This window comes from Salmo salar, chromosome ssa21 (genome assembly GCF_905237065.1).
Source record: "Salmo salar chromosome ssa21, Ssal_v3.1, whole genome shotgun sequence".
Taxonomy (NCBI): Eukaryota; Metazoa; Chordata; class Actinopteri; order Salmoniformes; family Salmonidae; genus Salmo; species Salmo salar.
This window is the reverse complement of record NC_059462.1, coordinates 23,660,491-23,681,525: the sequence shown is the minus strand read 5'-3', so window position 1 is coordinate 23,681,525 and position 21,035 is coordinate 23,660,491. Positions and strand designations below refer to the sequence as shown.

At 44.9% G+C, this 21,035-nt stretch overlaps 1 protein-coding gene across 3 annotated transcripts in view; it reads right to left on the bottom strand.

Moving 5' to 3' along the window:
• LOC106581982 (UDP-glucuronic acid decarboxylase 1-like) overlaps positions 1-17,335 on the bottom strand; it is a 40,230-nt gene extending 22,895 nt beyond the window's left edge. For 2 of the 3 annotated variants that reach the window (XM_014164592.2, XM_014164593.2), the window contains exons 1-4: positions 15,044-17,332; positions 14,155-14,335; positions 3,957-4,061; positions 228-287 (exon numbers count right to left, since the gene is read on the bottom strand). In XM_014164592.2, the coding sequence (XP_014020067.1) occupies positions 228-287; positions 3,957-4,061; positions 14,155-14,335; positions 15,044-15,160 (463 nt within the window). In that variant the 5' untranslated portion in view covers positions 15,161-17,332. Of the gene's footprint in view, positions 1-227; positions 288-3,956; positions 4,062-14,154; positions 14,336-15,043 lie in introns of all 3 variants that reach the window. The other variant, XM_014164594.2, reaches the window with a different exon arrangement.
• Between the last annotated feature and the right edge of the window lie 3,700 nt (positions 17,336-21,035).

The following is a 21,035-nucleotide window of genomic DNA, read 5'->3' as shown; positions in this document are numbered from 1 at the left end:
CTAAACTCACCACAACAACAATAGACACTGCCTCACCACTTGACTGTACACAGAACACCAGTATGTGTCAGGGAGAGAAAGATTATGTGCCACCGTTGGGTTGTAATACTGTGAAATATGGTATTCCACTGCTCTGGCCATGTCTAGTAAAGCACTGTGAAATTTGTGAAACGGACCTGCCACTCACTTTCCATGCTTGGTAAACCGTGTATGTGTGTGTGTCTTACCTCCGTAGACCTCAGACGTAGAAGCCAGCAGCAGACGGGCTCCCACGCGCTTCGCCAACCCTGGGGACACACAAGACAAAGGCAATAAGACCCAGAGCCAAAAAACCTGGAGAGAGGCAGAACAGATCAATCAAACCCAGAGCCCGTCCTGGGGAGAGTCACAGACTAGATCAATCAAAGCTAGAGTGGAGCCTGGGGAGAGAGTCAGGCCGGAGTAATCAAACCAGTCATCACATCTGTGGAGAGGCAGACAAGATCAATTTAACTCAGGGTGGATACTGTGGTGGGACAAAGCAGAGAGATCAGAGCAGAATTAGTATGGGAGAAGAAGTTGGGAGGGGTAATCAGACCATGGCAGTGAGACTGGAACCAGATACACTTTCTCATACACTTACACACAGTGTCACAGATCTGTATGTGCTTTAGCCAACTCCTCCAACTATACAAGTTGGCGAAAGCACAGCCCAGCACAGACCGAGCTGGCACCAGGCTTTCACTTGGAAAGAAAGACTTCAAAGTCTGTGGAGAGAGGAACCTAGGCCATATGTACAATGCATTCAGACCACTTGACTTTATCCACATTATTTTACCTTATAGCCTTATTCTAAAATGGATGAAGTGAAATAAATTCCATATCAATATACACACACAATACCCCATAATGACAAAGCGAAAACAGGTTTTTTAAAATAAATTCTCCAAATGTATAACAATAATAAAAAAATAATAATATCACAAGTATTCAGACCCTTTATTCAATACTTTGTTGAAGCACCAGCGATTACAGCCTCAAGTTTTCTTGAGTATGACGCTACAAGCTTGGCACACCTGTATTTGGGGAGTTTCTCCCATTCTTCTCTGCTAAGGCAAGCCTAAATCAGTTCAGAAGTCAAATTTGGCTTAACAAATCATCTAATAAGTTATATGGACTCCCTCTGTGTAAAATAATAGGGGTTGACATGATTTTTGAATGACTACCCCTTCCTCTGTCCCCAATACACACAACATATAGTATGTAAGGTCGCTCAGTCAAGTATTGAATTAAGCACAAATTCAACTACAAAGACGAGGGAGCTTTTCAAAACTCTCCAAGAAGGGCAGTGATTGGTAGATGGGTAATAATAACAAAACAGACATTGAATATATCAACAACACAAAAATGACCTAAATGAGAAAGCAAAAAATACAAAGAAAAACCATACAGAAAACATGCATATGTATTCAACATGGTATTAAAGTAATATTGCAAAAAAAGAAACATGGCAAAGACATGTTTTGGTCTAAATGCAAAGCCTTATGTTTGGAGCAAATCCAACAACACATCACTGAGTAACTGCCTCCTTATTTTCATGCATGGTGGTGGCTGCATCATGGTACAGTATGGGTATGCATGACATTGGCAAAGACTGGGGAGTTTTTCAGGATGAAAAGAAAATGGATGGAGCTAAGCACAGGCAAAATCCTAGAGGAAAACCTGCTTCAGTCCACTTTCCACCAGATACTGGGAGAGGAATCCACCTTTCAGCAGGACATTAACCTACAACACAAAGCCAAATCTACGCTGGAGTTGCAAAGCTAAGGTAGTTTAAGTTTTACTTAAATTTGCTTCAAAATCTATGGCAAGACTTGAAAATTGCTGTCTAGCCATGATCCCCAACAACTTGACAGAGCTTGACGAATTTTGAAAAGAATTAAGGCCAAATATTGCACAAAACAGTTGAGACTTTCCCAAGAAGACTCACAGCTGTAATCGCTGCCAAAGGTGTTTCTAACATGTATTGACTCAGGGGTGAATACTTATCTACTTCATGTATATTAGTGTTATATCTTTCATTCATCTTTAAAAATGTATATTATTTATCTTCCACTTTGTCATTACAGCATTTTGTGTAGATGTTTGACAAAAAATGAGATATCTATCTACTCAAAAGTACCCCTTTTTTATCCGACTGGACCATAAACATGCACATGTGTGCGTGTGTCTGTCTGTCTGTCTGTCTGTACACATTGACGAGCTGACAGTTGTACCTGCGGGGCCCATGCTGGTAGTCTAGTCTTTAATGATCTTGCTATCAGTATGAATAGAATGCAACCTTTTCAGTCAGTTTAAAATGTCACACTTACGCCTTGAAAGAGCAAACCGGCACATGCTGGGTTGAGAAGGAATGTGAGGAAAATGTTGGGTCATTGTGTCAATCAGACGCCATTGCCGTGGGTGACAGGATGACCCCCCTCTCTCTGTTGACCCCCACATGAGCCCTGGGTTCTCCTTCTCCGTGGGCCGACGTAAGATATTTGAGCGTGTTAACCCTCGCAAGGCTGCCGGCCCAGACAGCATCCCTAGCCACGTCCTCAGAGCATGCGCAAACCAGCTGGCTGGAGTGTTTACGGACATATTCAATCTCTCCCAATCCCAGTATGTTGTCCCAACATGCTTCATGGGTTAGGGTTAGGTTAGGGTCCACCATTGTTCCTGTACCCAAGAAAGCAAAGATAACTGAACTAAATTACTATCGCCCCATAGCACTCACTTCTGTCATCATGAAGTGCTTTGAAAGATTAATCAAGGATCATAAATCCTCTCTACCTTACCAGACAACCTAGACCCACTTCAATTTGCTTACCACCCCAATAGATCCACAGACGATGCAATCGCCATCGCACTACACACTGCCCTATCCCACCTGGACAAGAGGAATACCTATGTAAGAATGCTGTTCATTGACAATAACTCAGCATTCAACACGATAGTACCCTCCAAGCTCATCAATAAGCTCGAGGCCCTGGGTCTGAACCCGCCCTGTGCAACTGGGTCCTGGACTTCCTGACGGGCCGCCCCCCAGGTGGTGAAGGTAGGCAACAGCACCTCCACTTCGCTGATCCTCAATACTGGGGCCCCTCAAGGATGCGTGCTCAGCCCCTCCTGTACTCCCTGTTCACCCATGACTGCATGGCCACACACGCCTCCAACTCAAATCATAAATTTTGCAGACGACACAACAGTAGTAGGCCTGATTACCAACAATGACGAGACAGCCTACAGGGAGGAGGTGAGGGCCCTGTGAGTGTGGTGCCAGGAAAATAACCTCTCACCCAATGTCAACAAAACAAAGGAACTGATCGTAGACTTCAGGAAACAGCAGAGGGAGCGCCCCCCTATCCACATCGATGGGACCGCAGTGGAAAGCTTCAAGTTCCTCGGCGTACACATCACTGACAAACTGAAATGGTCCACCCACACAGACAGTGTGGTTAAGAAGGCGCAACAGGGCCTTCTCAGGAGGTTGAAGAAATGTGGCTTGACACCTAAAACCCTCACAAACTTTTACAGATGCACAACTGAGAGCATCCTGTCGAGCTGTATCACTGATTGGTACGGCAAGTGCACCGCCCGCAACCGCAGGGCTCTCCAGAGGGTGGTGCGGTCTGCCCAATGCATCACCGGTGGCAAACTACCTGCACTCAAAGACACCTTCAGCACCCGACAGACAGACAGACAGACAGGCAGGCAGGCAGGCAGGCAGGCAGGCAGGCAGGCAGGCAGGCAGGCAGGCAGGCAGGCAGGCAGGCAGGCAGGCAGACGTCAACATTGATTTGGAGTTCTTATTCTACCATTCCTTTGGTAGAAATTACCACAAAACAACACTTATGCAAAGAAAAGTCCTTACTGATACATTCAAACTAGACGAAAGTAGATGTTTGCAGTGCTGCTATCCTAGTTATCCTCACCCAGCATGTTGAGGGTTCCTATAGTGTTGGTTTTCAGGGTCTTGATGGGGTTGTACATGTAGTTGGGAGGAGAGGCAGGAGAGGCCAGGTGATTATTCTGGTCCACTATAGGTAGAGAAAGAAAGAAAAACAAGAGAGGGAGAGAAAGTGAGAGAGATTCATGTAGCTCTTTTTTTGTTGTTGCATATACTGAAATTCACAGTTGAAGTCGGAAGTTTACATACACCTTAGCCAAATACATTTAAACTCAGTTTTTCACAATTCCTGACATTTAATCCAAGTAAAAATTCCCTGTCTTAGGTCAGTTAGGATCACCACTTTATTTTAAGAATGTGAAATGTCAGAACAATAGTAGAGAGAATGATTTATTTCAGCTTTTATTACTTTCATCACATTCCCAGTGGGTCAGAAGTAAACATACACTCAATTAGTATTTGGTAGCATTGCCTTTAAATTGTTTAATTGGGTCAAACGTTTCGGGTAGCCTTCCACAAGCTTCCCACAATAAGTTGGGTGAATTTTGGCCCATTGCTCCTGACAGAGCTGGTGTAACTGAGTCAGGTTTGTAGGCCTCCTTGCTCGCACACGCTTTTTCAGTTCTGCCCACAAATTTTCTATGGGATTGAGGTCAGAGCTTTGTGATGGCCACTCCAATACCTTGACTTCGTTGTCCTTAAGCCATTTGGCCACAACTTTGGAAGTATGCTTGGGGTCATTGTCCATTTGGAAGACCCATTTGCGACCAAGCTTTAATTTCCTGACTGATGTCTTGAGATGTTGCTTCAATATATCCACATAATTTTCCTCCCTCATGATGCCATCTATTTTGTGAAGTGCACCGGCCCCTCCTGCAGCAAAGCACCCCCACAACATGATGCTGCCACCCCCATGCTTCACGGTTGGGATGGTGTTCTTCGGCTTGCAAGCATCCCCCTTTTTCCTCCTAACATAACAATGGTCATTATGGCCAAACAATTCTATTTTTGTTTCATCAGACCAGAGGACATTTCTCCAAAAAGTACGATCTTTGTCCCCATGTGCAGTTGCAAACCGTAGTCTGGATTTTTTACAGCGGTTTTGGAGCAGTGGCTTCTTCCTTGCTGAGCGGCCTCTCAGGTTATGTCGATATAGGACTCGTTTTACTGTGGATATAGAAACTTTTGTATCTGTTTTCTCCAGCATCTTCACAACGTCCTTTTGCTGTTCTGGGATTGATTTGCACTTTATGCACCAAAGTACATTCATCTCTAGGAGACAGAACGCATCTCCTTCCTGAGTGGTATGATGGCTGTGTGGTCCCATGGTGATTATACTTGCGTACTATTGTTTGAACAGATGAACGTGGTACCTTAAGGCATTTGGAAATTGCTCCCAAGGATGAACCAGACTTGTGGAGGTCTACAATTATTTAGGTCTTGGCTGATTTCTTTTGATTTTCCCATGATGTCAAGCAAAGAGGCACTGAGTTTGAAGGTAGGCCTTGAAATACATCCACAGGTACACCTCCAATTGACTCAAATGGCTTGGCACCTAAAACCTTTTAGGTGCCAAGCCAAATTGTTGTAAACAATTGTTGTAAAAATGACTTGTGTCATGCACAAAGTAGATGTCCTAACCAACTTGCCAAAACTATAGTTTGTTAACAAGAAATTTGTGGAGTGGTTGAAAAAAACGAGTTTTAATGACTCCAACCTAAGTCTATGTAAACTTCCGACTTCAACTGTATGTATGCACTACCACGCACAACTGTACAGTAGAGAGAGAGAATCAGTTAATGACAATAATCAAATACATTTAAAATAAATAAAAATAAAAATAACAAATAAAAGTGCATTTGTCACGTGCGCCGAATACAACAGGTGTAGACTTTACAGTGAAATGCTTACTTACAAGCCCTAACCAACAGTGCAATTTTTAAGTAAAAAAATAGGTATTAGGTAAACCATAGGTAAGTAAGGAAATACAAAATAAAAATAAAACAGTAAAATGACAGTGAAAATAACAGGAGCGAGGCTAAATACAGGTGGTACCGGTACAGAGTCAATGTGCGGGGCCACCGGTTAGTCGGACTAATTGAGGTAATATGTACATGTAGGTATAGTTGAAGTGACTATGCATAGATGATAAACAGAGAGTAGCAGCAGTATAAAAGAGGGGGTTGGCCGGTAGCGGGACACAATGCAAATAGTCCGGGTAGCCATTTGATTAACTGTTCAGGAGTCTAATGGCTTGGGGGTCAAAGCTGTAGAGAAGCCTTTTGGTTCTAGACTTGGCACTCCGGTACCGCTTGCCATGCGGTAGCAGAGACAAGTCTATGACTGGGGTGGCTGGAGTCTTCGACAATTGTTAGGGCCTTCCTCTGACACCGCCTGGTGTAGAGGTCCCGGATGGCAGGCAGCTTAGGCCCAGTGATGTACTGGGCCGTACGCACTACCCTCTGCAGTGCCTTGCGGCCGGAGGCCGCGCAGTTGCCGTACCAGGCAGAGATGCAACCAGTCAGGATGTTCTTGATGTTGCAGCTGTAGAACCTTTTGAGGTAGAGGTCCCGGATGGCAGGCAGCTTAGGCCCAGTGATGTACTGGGCCGTACGCACTACCCTCTGTAGTGCCTTGCGGCCGGAGGCCGAGCAGTTGCCGTACCAGGCAGTGATGCAACCAGTCAGGATGTTCTTGATGTTGCAGCTGTAGAACCTTTTGAGGACCTGAGGACCCATGCCAAATCTTGTTAGTTTCATGAGGGGGAATAGGCATTGTCGTGCCCTCTTCACGACTGTCTTGGTGTGTTTGGACCATTCAGTTTTTTGGTGATGTGGACACAAAGGAACTTGAAGCTCTCAACCTGCTCCACTACAGCCCAGTCGATGAGAATGGGGGCGTGCTCGGTCCTCCTTTTCCTGTAGTCCACAATCATCTCCTTAGTCTTGATTACGTTGAGGGATAGGTTGTTATTCTGGCACCACCCGGCCAGGTCTCTGACCTCCTCCCTATAGGCTGTCTCAGTGTTGTCGGTGATCAGGCCTACAACTGTTGTGTCATCTGCAAACTTAATGATGGTGTTGGAGTCGTGCCTGGCCATGCAGTCGTGAGTGAACAGGGAGTACAGGAGGGGACTGAGCACGAACCCCTGAGTTGCTCCAGTGTTGAGGATCAGAGTGGCAGATGTGTTGCTACCTACCCTCACCACCTGGGGGCGGCCCGTCAGGAAGTCCAGGATCCAATTGCAGAGGGAGGAGTTTAGTCCCAGGGACCTTAGCTTATTGATGAGCTTTGAGGGCACTATGGTGTTGAACGCTGAGCTGTAGTCAATGAATAGCATTCTCACGTAGGTGTTCCTTTTGTCCAGGTGGGAAAGGGAAGTGTGGAGTGCAATAGAGATTGCATCATCTGTGGATCTGTTTGAGCGGTATGCAAATTGGAGTGGGTCTAGGGTTTCTGGAATAATGGTGTTAATGTGAGCCATTACCAGCCTTTCAAAGCACTTCATGGTTATGGACGTGAGTGCTACGGGTTTGTAGTCATTTAGGCAGGTTACCTTAGTGCTCTTGGGCACAGGGAAAATGGTGGTCTGCTTGAAGCATGTTGGTATTACAGACTCAATCAAGGACATGTTGAAAATGTCAGTGAAGACACCTGCCAGTTGGTCAGCACATGCCTGGAGCACACGTCCTGGTAATCTGTCTGGCCCTGCGGCCTCGTGAATGTTGACCTGTTTGACCTGACAGTCTTCCAGAAAAGCTGATGCTCTCATGCATGCCTCAGTTTTCCTTGCCTCGAAGCGAGCATAGAAGTGATTTAGCTCATCTGGTAAGCTTCAGGGTTAGAGTCCAGGTCCTTGAAAGCGGCACCTCTAACCTTTAGCTCAGTGCGAATGTTATGACCAGCTGGTACTGTACTGGAAGGATGTTATGATCAGCTGGTACTGTACTGGAAGGATGTTATGACCAGCTGGTACCCTTACTGGAAGGATGTTATGACCAGCTGCTACCCTTACTGGAAGGATGTTATGACCAGCTGCTACCCTTACTGGAAGGATGTTATGACCAGCTGGTACTGTACTGGAAAGATGTTATGACCAGCTGGTACTGTACTGGAAGGATGTTATGACCAGCTGCTACTGTACTGGAAGGATGTTATGACCAGCTGGTACTGTACTGGAAGGATGTTATGACCAGCTGCTACTGTACTGGAAGGATGTTATGACCAGCTGCTACTGCACTGGAAGGATGTTATGACCAGCTGCTACTGCACTGGAAGGATGTTATGACCAGCTGCTACTGCACTGGAAGGATGTTATGACCAGTTGGTACTGCACTGGAATTCTTCAGTCACAAGATACAGTGTGACTGGATTCCACCGGCTCAGCCTATTCTCAAAGGCATGCAGGCTTTACTCAGGCAATCTGTAGAGAAGGCTGAGGATCATAACACACACAGTCATGTTCACTTCCCCCCCTCCCGGGCAGTGAGTCAACAGAGGGGGGAGGGAGAAAGAGAGGGGAAGACCATGGGGTGAATTCTCATTCTGTGAAAGAGAGGGATGACCAAATACACACACACACACACAAACGCGCAAACACAAACACACTCCATCAGCTACTGTGTTGCTAATTACTCTTTACTATTAATTCCAGAATCAGAATAGAGAACAAGCTCCAGGAAAAACACACCTACTTAAAGTAGAATTGTCAGCAGTTCTAGTGAAGGGGCAGAGACTGGGAGAGGTTGGCGGTTTTAATGAGGGGAAAGCTGCTGTGCTGGAGATTAAGAGACCTATACAGTGGGGGGGAAAGTATTTGATCCCCTGCTGATTTTGTACGTTTGCCCACTGACAAAGAAATGATCAGTCTATAATTTTAGTGTTAGGTTTATTTGAACAGTAAGAGACAGAATAACAACAAATAAATCCAGAAAAACGCATGTTAAAAATGTTATAAATTGATTTGCATTTTAATGAGGGAAATAAGTATTTGACCCCTCTCAATCAGAAAGATTTCTGGCTCCCAGGTGTCTTCTATACAGGTAATGAGCTGAGATCAGGAGCACACTCTTAAAGGGAGTGCTCCTAACCGCAGCTTGTTACCTGTATAAAAGACACCTGTCCACAGAAGCAATCAATCAATCAGATTCCAAACTCTCCACCATGGCCAAGACCAAAGAGCTCTCCAAGGATGTCAGGGACAAGATTGTAGACCTACACAAGGCTGGAATGGGCTACAAGACCATCGCCAAGCAGCTTGGTGAGAAGGTGACAACATTTGGTGCGATTATTCGCAAATGGAAGAAACACAAAAGAACTGTCAATATCCCTCGGACTGGGGCTCCATGCAAGATCTCATCTCGTGGAGTTGCAATGATCATGAGAACGGTGAGGAATCAGCCCAGAACTACACGGGAGGATCTTGTCAATGATCTCAAGGCAGCTGGGACCATAGTCACCAAAAAACAATTGGTAACACACTACGCCGTGAAGGACTGAAATCCTGCAGCGCCCGCAAGGTCCCCCTGCTCAAGAATACATATACATGCCGGTCTGAAGTTTGCCAATGAACATCTGAATGATTCAGAGGACAACTGGTGAAATTGTTGTGGTCAGATGAGACCAAAATGGAGCTCTTTGGCATCAACTCAACTCGCCGTGTTTGGAGAAGGAGGAATGCTGCCTATGACCCCAAGAACACCATCTCCACCGTCAAACATGGAGGTGGAAACATTATGCTTTGGGGGTGTTTTTCTGCTAAGGGGACAGGACAACTTCACCGCATCATTTGACGGGGCCATGTACTGTCAAATCTTGGGTGAGAACCTCCTTCCCTCAGCCAGGGCATTGAAAATGGGTCGTGGATGGGTATTCCAGCATGACAATGACCCAAAACCCACGGCCAAGGCAACAAAGGAGTGGCTCAAGAAGAAGCACATTAAGGTCCTGGAGTGGTCTAGCCAGTCTCCAGACCTTAATCCCATGGAAAATCTGTGGAGGGAGCTGAAGGTTCAAGTTGCCAAACGTCAGCCTTGAAACCTTAATGACTTGGAGAAGATCTGCAAAGAGGAGTGGGACAAAATCCCTCCTGAGATGTGTGCAAACCTGGTGGCCAACTACAAGAAACGTCTGACCTCTGTGATTGCCAACAAGGGTTTTGCCACCAAGTACTAAGTCATGTTTTGCAGAGGGGTCAAATACTTATTTCCCTCATTAAAATGGAAATCATTTTATAACATTTTTGACATGTGTTTTTCTGGATTTTTTTGTTGTTATTCTGTCTCTCACTGTTCATATAAACCTACCATTAAAATTATAGACTGATCATTTCTTTGTAAGTGGGCAAACGTACAAAATCAGCAGGGGATCAAATACTTTTCCCCCCACTGTATAAAGATACTGTATCTGTTCATACAGCAGGTACAGTAAGATCATTAAGCTACTTTATGGGGTAGATACAAGACAAAAGGTTGGTATTTGAGTAGAAGGGTGTCAAAACCTACAGATGTATCATATGAAATACTTACAAATGTATTCCATGTAAAGTAGCCTATATCCCGCATAGCAGTTTCTCTAGAGGCTTGGGCTGTCATGTGTCATGACGGCATCTGAGAGTTGAGTAAATTGAAGACAAAAGCAAGGAGATGTGAGGTATGCACAGAGGAGGCTGAACAGAAGAGTAGCATGAGAGAGAGAAGGCCATGCTGCATTGAAAGAGAATGTTTAAGCATATCTTAAGTTGAATAAGATAAGAATAAAATAAGTTGAATATCCAAGAAAAGGAGCATGGCTAATGAACAACTTATCACTAAAACTAGGGTTTCAGAATTCTGGGAACATTCAATAAATTCCCTGGTTTCCCAGAAATCCTGGTTGGAGGACTGGATTTCCTGCTTATTCCCTCCTGATTCCGGGAATACTCCAACCAGGATTTTGGGGAAAACTGAATTTATTGAAAGTTCACAGTATTTTACAACCTTAAGTAAAACTATAGAAAGGTAATGTCCACACAATGTTTTCAGCTCCCAATATCTATACACTCACAGGTATATGCAGGGATGCAATCACACATGCACATCCATATCCCTGTGAGGTCTGCCAGCTGACAAAGGCCGAAGGTGTTTTCCATTATAATCCACCAAAACAAATATGAGACATTGTTTGAGATTTGCGGTCTCTGCCTTTCAGGAGAGTTGACGTACCCATGTCACCTGTGTCTATCACTGTTCCCTACACCAAAACCTCTCTCTGCCCTCGCTCTCTCATGCTCTCACCCCCAATTAACATCTGTCAAATCAACCATTTCTCTGTCCCCCAATCCCTTATTCACACCTCTCTAACTGGTTTCTTCCATCACTTCTTTTCACCACTCTTTATCCACTGTAATCCCTCACCCACCTTTAGGAACCCAGGAAATGTAACTGCTGCTTTCGCAACAGCTAATGGGGATCCTAATAAAATACTAAAATAATATATACAGTCCCAGTCGAAAGCTTGGACACACCTACTCATTCAAGGGTTTTTCTTTATTTGTAATATTTTCTACATTGTAGAGTAATAGTGAAGACATCAAAACTAGGAAATAACACATATGGAATCATGTAGTAACCAAAAAAAGTTTGCCTTGATGACAGCTTTGCACACTCTTGGCATTCTGTCAAACCAGCTTCACCTGGAATGCTTTACCAACAGTCTTGAAGGAGTTACCATATATGCTGAGCACTTGTTGGCTGCTTTTCCTTCAATCTGCGGTCCAACTCATCCCAAACCATCTCAATTGGGTTGAGGTTGGGTGATTGGGGAGGCCAGGTCATCTGACGCAGCACTCCATCACTCTCCTTGTTGGTCAAATAGCCCTTACACAGCCTGGAGGTCTGTTGGGTCATTTTCCTGTTGAAAAACAAATGATAGTCCCACTAAGCTCAAACCAGATGTGATGGCGTATCGCTGAAGAATGATGTGGTAACCATGCTTGTTAAGTGTGCCTTGAATTCTAAATAAATCACTGACAGTGTCACCAGCAAAGCACCCCCACACCATCACACCTCCTCCTCCATGCTTCACGGTGGGAACCACACATGCAGAGAGCATCCGTTCACCTACTCTGCGTCTCACAAAGACATGGTGGTTGGAAACAAAAATCTAAAATTTGGACTCATCAGACCAAAGGACAGATTTCCACCGGTCTAATGTCCATTGCTCGTGTTTCTTGGCCCAAGCAAGTCTCTTCATATTGGGGTCCTTTAGTAGTGGTTTCTTTGCAGCAATTCGACCATGAAGGCCTGATTCACGTAGTCTCCTCTGAACAGTTGATGTTGAGATGTGTTTTACTTGAACTCTGTGAAGCATTTATTTGGCCGGCAATTTTATGGACTTATCCTCTGCAGCAGAGGTAACTCTGGGTCTTCCTTTCCTTTGGAGGTCCTCATGAGAGCCAGTTTCATCATAGCACTTGATGGTTTTTGCACTTTAAGAAACATTAAAAGTTTTGGAAATTCTCCGGATTGACTGACGTTCGTGTCTTAAAGTAATGATGGACTGTCATTTCTCTTTGCTTATTTGAGCTGTTCTTGCCATAATATGGACTTGGTTTTTTACCAAATAGGTCTATCTTCTGTATATCACCCCTACCTTGTCACAACACAACCGATTGGCTCGAACGCATTAAGAAGACAAGTTCTGTTAATTGAATTGCATTCCAGATGACTACCTCATGAAGCTGTTTGAGTGAATGCCAAGAGTGTGCAAGCTGTCATCAAGGCAAAGGGTGGCTATTTTGAAGAATCTCATATCTAAAATATATTTTGATCTGTTTAACACTTTTTTGGTTACTACATGATTCCATATGTGTTATTTCATAGTTTTGATGTCTTTACTATTATTCTACAATGTAGAAACTAGTGCAAATAAAGAAAAACACTGGAATGAGTAGGTGTGTCCAAACTTTTGACTGGTACTGTATATATATATATATATATATATATATATATATATATATATATATATTTTAAAAAAAATACTACCTCTCATCTCTTTTGTCCTCACTCTATACTCTTTCATTCCATCCCTTCCCTTCTCCCCCTTGCCTTTCCTCTCCAACCCCTCTGGCCCTTCTCAACATCCCCATGCCAGAGGCCGAAACTGGTTGCAATGACGTTGTTATGATGTATTGGTCAGGTTGCGTAAGGACGATTTATCAACGTCTTTTTAGCAACAACAAAAATATGTATTTATCTGGTTGTAATCTGGTTAAAAAGCAAATCTGACCAGATCTGACCAGATAACATCCTAAATGACATATTTCCCAGAACACCTTGATCTGGTCATGAAAAAAGACATCTATAACAAATGTTGCCTGCTCGGACAGAGCTTTCAGGTCACAATGGTCTGCTGTGAAAAGCTGGTTGCAAGATCACTGGTGTCACTGACAGAATAAGTTGAGGTGAAAATGGAAGACAGATGGTGAAAGGGTAGAGAATGGTTTATGTGTTATGATCTATTAATCTTTCCCCATGCTTTAGGCGTACACATACAATACACAAACACACTCGCAGGCACGTGTGTGTGCATGTGTGTGTGCGCGCAATTACACTGTCTTTCAGGGACATTGAGCACCATTTTGACATGGGACATTTCCAGGATGAACAGGTGTGTAGTCAGTTAGTGGAATATCTTGTTCTTGTTAGATCCTCATCAACATGATGGAAAACTCCAACTTTGTCTGTGAGCTGTATGTGCTCTGTATGAATGTTCTGTATACAGCATGTGGTGCATGTGGTTACCCAAACAAGGGCACTGCGTTCATCCACCTCTGGCCTGCTGGCCCCCCTACCTCTGAGGAAGCACAGTTCCCACTCAGCCCAGTCAAAACTGTTCGCTGCTCTGACACCCCAATGGTGGAACAAGCTCCCTCACGACGCCAGGACAGCGGAGTCAATCACCACCTTCTGGAGACACCTGAAACCCCACCTCTTTAAGGAATACCTAGGATAGGATAAAGTAATCCTTCTAACCTCCCCCCCCCCCTTAAAAGATTTAGATGCACTATTGTAAAGTGGTTGTTCCACTGGATATCATAAGGTGAATGCACCAATTTGTAAGTCGCTCTGGATAAGAGCGTCTGCTAAATGACTTAAATGTAAATGTAATGTAAATGTTATACGAGTTCTGTGTGCATGTGCGCACAAGTGTGTGTGTGTGTGTGTGTGTGTGTCTCCACTTACCCTCGATGTAGAGTGGCTCCACCACGTCGTGGTTGATGTGCTCAAAGTTCTCGTGGCTGATCCAGTGCTCCACGTTCCTCTTGCGGCCCGTGAAGAAGTTGTCCACAACAGTCACCTCGTGGCCATCCATCATCAGCTTATCAGTCAGGTGGGAGCCCACAAAGCCCGCCCCTCCCGTTATCTGGGTGAAAGAGGGTTACACCATGAGAGAGGGATGGGGTGGGTAGTGATGGGGGGGTGAAAGAGGGTTACACCATGAGAGAGGGATGGGGTGGGTCGTGATGGGGGGGGAGAGAAAGAGAGCCCACGAAGCCTGCCCTGCCCATGATCTAGGGCCCTCAAATTGTAATTTAGATCTCGAAGCCAGTTCCACTGCTTTGTTTTTTTATTGCTTCTCACTAAGGGTTGAATATTAACTTAAAATACAATAAATAACTTGGGAGATGTAACTTGAGGGAGCATTACTTGAGAGTATAAGATCATTAGTATAGCTTGAGGTAAATAGAAAGCTGCTGACAGAGATTGTGTCAGCACCTTTCCAGTAGGATAGACCTGCCTTGAAGCGTACGTCCAATCCCCAGTGTGCCTTCAAGCTAGTTGCAGCTAGTTGTCCATCAAAGAGGATGTGTAATGTGTTTGGATAAGGGTCTAGCAGCCAACCAACCAGACAGACACTAAAGACCTGTCCTAAAGTTGAAGTGTCAGCTGGTTGGCTGACTGAGGGCAGGAAGAAAGAAGGAGAGGAATAAAGGATGAGTAGAGGAGGGGGAGAGGGCGCTGTGGAATAGATTCATGCTTTAAGTCCAGGATTGTGATCTCAGAAATAAGAGAGGAATGTTTGTGTGTGTTCGGCATTCGTGCATGTGTGCATGCGTTTGGAAACACTCACCAAAATCCTTTTCCGATCCTTCTCCGAAAGGAACTTCACAGGGGGGTATTTCTGAGAGAAACTGGAAATCAAAAGAAAGATTCCAGGAATTAAAGCTTTAATAGGAAGACGGTACATTAATACAAATCAAAGCCATGGAATCCATCTAGAAGTAAGGTGTGAGCATCATGTTGATTGTGCTGATGAGAGCTGTAAGGCTATTGGGCATATTATGCGGGGAGCAGAGTCACATTACAGAACAGTAGCGGACTTCATTAAGGATATCATTGGGGCTTATTCTCATGCTTGGGCCATCTGGCCTGTGGGTTTACACTGTGTGATTATGGCAGGGAGCAGTGTGTGTGTCACACATGGGAAGGGCAGCAACGTTGTTGCCCTCCATATCCCTTAAGAAGTAAGACTGTGTTGTGTTGTGGCAGTTGGAAAAACCACATAACCAGCGTGACAACACGCTCTTCTCTTCCGAAGGCATCCTTGGAAACTATCAACCGCCTTTTCCCCTCAGAAGAGAGGGAGACATTCCCTATTTCACCATAATTAGAGAGCCCATACAAGGCCATTGGTGGCGGGGCCGATCTGTTCTGTAACAGAACTGGAGTAATTTCCTCCTCTGGGAAATGCTAATGGAGATTGAGTTGGAAGTGGGATTACAAGATCAAACAGTTTCCCTCTTTCACACACACACCACGTTCTAAATATTGATTGAGTGATTAAACAAGCAAAGAATATGATCCAAATCATATTCTTTCAATTTACTAATCCAAGATGGCGCAGCAGTAAGACGTGTTTGTTTTCGTCTCATGTAAATATTGTCTTTTTCGGGTTTTTTGTATACATGTCAATCTCTTTTTTTTCTTCCATTTTGAATTAAATATACCTTCCTGCAACCCGCCTCACCCAATGTGGTACGGATCAGCTATTTTTTAGACCTTATAACTGGAACCTCCATCAGAAGCTAGCCAGCTAATTAGCTACACGCTACTTAGTCATTGTTAGCTTCTGCTAGCGGTCTTTACCTTTAGCTCGGACTCCTGCCGCTTTCGCCTGGATAGCCTGGATAATACCTGCCATATCGGACTGCTTTTTTCCACTACATCACCGGATTCCTGCCGCAAGCTCTGGACCATTACACCAGATCTTCGCAGCTAGCTAGTTGCTACAGAGTGGCTATTGTGGCTAACGCCCTTGTCCAGAAGCATGCACCAGTTAGCCTCGAGCTAGGCCCATCTCCCGGCTAGCAAAAGAAGTACACCAACTACAACACTTCTCTTGCCAAATGGCCTGGACACTTTGTCGACACGGAGCCCCGCCAATCCATCAACATTTACATTTACATTTTAGTCATTTAGCAGACGCTCTTATCCAGAGCGACTTACAGTACTGAATGCATACATTACAGTACTGAATGCATACATTACTGCATCAAGACTGGTCTGCTAGTCTGCTGACGTAACTCGGCCAATGTGCTCTCAACCGGCCTCTGCGTCGTGGATGTTTGGTGATGATCCATCTGCTATCCTCAGCCTGCTAGCTCCCTGAAGACCGTTTCTCCCGTTCGCTCAACGTATTAATCGACTACCGAACGGTTCCCTGTTTCGTCTATTGCTGCTCATTGGACCCTGTGATCACTCAACTAAACAGCCGATGCCTGCTGGACTGTCCATTAACATGGTACTTCATTTTGTTTATCTGTCTGCCCCAGCCTCAAACTCAGGACCTGTGTGTAGCTAGCTGACCCTCTCTGCCCATTCATCACCATTTACCCTTTGTTGTTGTTTTAGCTGTTTACCCGTTGTTGTCTCACCCGTGGTTGTCTTAGCTCTCCCAATCAACACCTGTGATTGCTTATGCCTTTCTCTAATGTCAATATGCCTTGTATACTGTTGTTTAGAGCAGCTCTCCTTATGTAGATGTAGAGGTTAACCCAGGCCCTGTGTGTCCCCAGGCGCTCTCATTTCTGCAACCGTAAAAGCCTCCTCCCTAAGTTTGCTTTATTCACTGCTTTAGCACACTCCGTCAAACCTGATGTGCTAGCCGTGTCTGAATCCTGGCTTAGGAAGGCCACCAAAAACTCAACATTTCCATACCCAATTACAACATTTTCCATCAAGACAGAATTGCAATCTACTATAGAGATAGGCTGCAGAGTTCTGTCATACTATCCAGGTCTATGCCCAAACAGTTCAAGCTTCAACTTTTAAAGATCCATCTCTCCAGAAATATGTCCCTCACTGTTGCCGCTTGTTATAGACCCCCCTCAGCTCCTAGCTGTGCCCTGGACACCATATGTGAATTGATTGCCTCCCATCTATCGTCAGAGTTCGTACTGCTAGGTGACCTAAATTGGGATATGCTTAAATCAAATCAAATGTATTTATATAGCCCTTCGTACATCAGCTGATATCTCAAAGTGCTGTACAGAAACCCAGCCTAAAACCCCAAACAGCAAGCAATGCATGTGAAAGAAGCACGGTGGCTAGGAAAAACTCCCTAGGAAAAACTCCCTAGAAAGGCCAAAAACCTAGAAAGAAACCTAGAGAGGAACCAGGCTATGAGGGGTGGCCAGTCCTCTTCTGGCTGTGCAGGGTGGATATTATAACAGAACATGGTCAAGATGTTAAAATGTTCATAAATGACCAGCATGGTCAAATAATAATAATCATAGTCGTTGTCGAGGGTGCAACAAGCACGTCCGGTGAACAGGTCAGGGTTCCATAGCCGCAGGCAGAACAGTTGAAACTGGAGCAGCAGCACGGCCAGGTGGACTGGGGACAGCAAGGAGTCATCATGCCAGGTAGTCCTGAGGCATGGTCCTAGGGCTCAGGTCCTCCGAGAGAAAGAAAGAAAGAGAGAAAGAGAGAATTAGAGAGAGCATATTTAAATTCACACAGGACACCGGATAAGACAAGAGAAATACTCCAGATGTAACAGACTGACCCTAGCCCCCCGACACAAACTACTGCAGCATAAATACTGGAGGCTGAGACAGGAGGGATCAGAAGACACTGTGGCCCCATCCGATGATACCCCCGGACAGGGCCAAACAGGCAGGATATAACCCCACCCACTTTGCCAAAACACAGCCCCCACACCACTAGAGGGATGTCTCCAACCACCAACTTACCGTCCTAAGACAAGGCCGAGTATAGCCCACAACGATCTCCGCCATGGCACAACCCAAGGGAGGGCGCCAACCCAGACAGGAAGACCACGTCAGTGACTCAACCCACTCAAGTGACGCACCCCTCCCATGGACGGCATGGAAGAACACCAGTAAGCCACTGACTCAGCCCCTGTAAAAGGGTTAGAGGCAGAGAATCCCAGTGGAAAGAGGGGAACCGGCAAGGCAGAGACAGCAAGGGCGGTTCGTTGCTCCAGCCTTTCCGTTCACCTTCACACTCCTGGGCCAGACTACACTCAATCATAGGACCTACTGAAGAGATAAGTATTCAGTAAAGACTTAAAGGTTGAGACTGAGTCTGCGTCTCTCACATTGGTAGGCAGACCATTCCATTAAAATTGAGCTCTATAGGAGAAAGCCCTACCTCCAGCCGTTTGCTTAGAAATTCTAGGGACAATTAGGAGGCCTGCGTCTTGTGACCATAGCGTACGTGTAGGTATGTACGGCAGGACCAAATCGGAAAGACAGATAAGACCTAAACCAGGCCAGAACTTGTCCATGTAGACCAATTTGGGTTTCCAATCTCTCCAAAAGAATGTGGTGATCGATGGTATCAAAAGCGGCACTAAGATCTAGGAGCACGAGGACAGATGCAGAGCCTCGGTCTGACGTCATTAAAAGGTAATTTACCACCTTCACAAGTGCAGTCTCAGTGCTATGATGGGGTCTAAAACCAGCGTTTCGTATACATTGTTTGTCTTCAGGAAGGCAGTGAGTTGCTGTGCAACAGCTTTTTCTAAAAATTTTGAGAGGAATGGAAGATTCGATATAGGCCGATAGTTTTTTATAATTTTCTGGGTCAAGATTCGGCTTTTTCAAGAGAGGCTTTATTACTGCCACTTTTAGTGAGCTTGGTACACATCCGGTGGATAGAGAGCCGTTTATTATGTTCAACATAGGAGGGCCAAGCACAGGAAGCAGCTCTTTCAGTAGTTTAGTTGGAATAGGGTCCAGTATGCAGCTTGAGGGTTTGGAGGCCATGATTATTTTCATCATTGTGTCAAGAGATATAGTACTAAAACACTTTAGTATCTCCCTTGATCCTAGGTCCTGGCAGAGTTGTGTAGACTCAGGACAATGGAGCTTTGGAGGAATACCCAGATTTAAAGAGGAGTCTGTAATTTGCTTTCTAATGACCATTTGCGAAGGCTGCTTTTTAGTTAGCTTTGCGACAGTATCAAAAAGAAATTTCGGATTGTTCTTATTTTCCTCAATTAAGTTGGAAAAATAGGATGATCGAGCAGCAGTGAGGGCTCTTCGATACTGCACGGTACTGTCTTTCCAAGCTAGTCGGAAGACTTCCAGTTTGGTGTGGCGCCATTTCCGTTCCAATTTTCTGGAAGCTTGCTTCAGAGCTCGTGTATTTTTTGTATACCAGGGAGCTAGTTTCTTATGACAAATGTTTTTAGTTTTTAGGGGTGCAACTGCATCTAGGGTATTGCACAAGGTTAAATTGAGTTCCTCAGTTAGGTGGTTAACTGATTTTTGTCCTCTGACGTCCTTGGGTAGGCAGAGGGAGTCTGGGAAGGGCATCAAGGAATCTTTGGGTTGTCTGAGAATTTATAGCACGACTTTTAATGCTCCTTGGTTGGGGTCTGAGCAGATTATTTGTTGCGATTGCAAACGCAATAAAATGGTGGTCCGATAATCCAGGATTATGAGGAAAAACATTAAGATCCACAACATTTATTCCATGGGACAAAACTAGGTCCAGAGTATGACTGTGGCAGTGAGTAGGTCCAGAGACATGTTGGACAAAACCCACTGAGTCGATGATGGCTCCAAAAGCCTTTTGGAGTGGGTCTGTGGACTTTTCCATGTGAATGTTAAAGTCATCAAAAATTTGAATATTATCTGCTATGACTACAAGATCCGATACGAATTCAGGGAACTCAGTGAGGAACACTGCATATGGCCCAGGAGGCCTGTAAACAGTAGCTATAAAAAGTGAGTGAGTAGGCTGCATAGATTTCATGACTAGACGCTCAAAAGACGAAAACGTCATTGTTTTTTTTTTTGTAAATTGAAATTTGCTATCGTAAATGTTAGCAACACCTCCGCCTTTGCCGGATGCACGGGGGGTATGGTCACTAGTGTAACCAGGGGGTGAGGCCTCATTTAACACAGTAAATTCATCAGGCTTAAGCCATGTTTCAGTCAGGCCAATCACATCAAGATTATGATCAGTGATTAGTTCATTGACTATAACTGCCTTGGAAGTGAGGGATCTAACATTAAGTAACCCAATTTTGAGATGTGAGGTATCACAATCTCTTTCAATAATGGCAGGAATAGAGGAGGTCTTTATACTAGTGAGATTGCTAAAGCGAACACCGCCATTTTTTATTTTGCCCAACCTAGATCGAGGCACAGACACGGTCTCAATGAGGAAAGCTGAGCTGACTACGCTGACTGTGCTAGTGGCAGACTCCACTAAGCTGGCAGGCTGGCTAACAGCCTGCTGCCTGGCCTGCACCCTATTTCATTGTGGAGCTAGAGGAGTTAGAGCCCTGTCTATGTTCGTAGATAAGATGAGAGCACCCCTCCAGCTAGGATGGAGTCCGTCACTCCTCAACAGGCCAGGCTTGGTCCTGTTTGTGGGTGAGTCCCAGAAAGAGGGCCAATTATCTACAAATTCTATCTTTTGGGAGGGGCAGAAAACAGTTTTCAACCAGCGATTGATTTGTGAGACTCTGCTGTAGAGCTCATCACTCCCCCTAACTGGGAGGGGGCCAGAGACAATCGATGCCGACACATCTTTCTAGCTGATTTACACGCTGAAGCTTTGTTGCGCTTGGTGACCTCTGACTG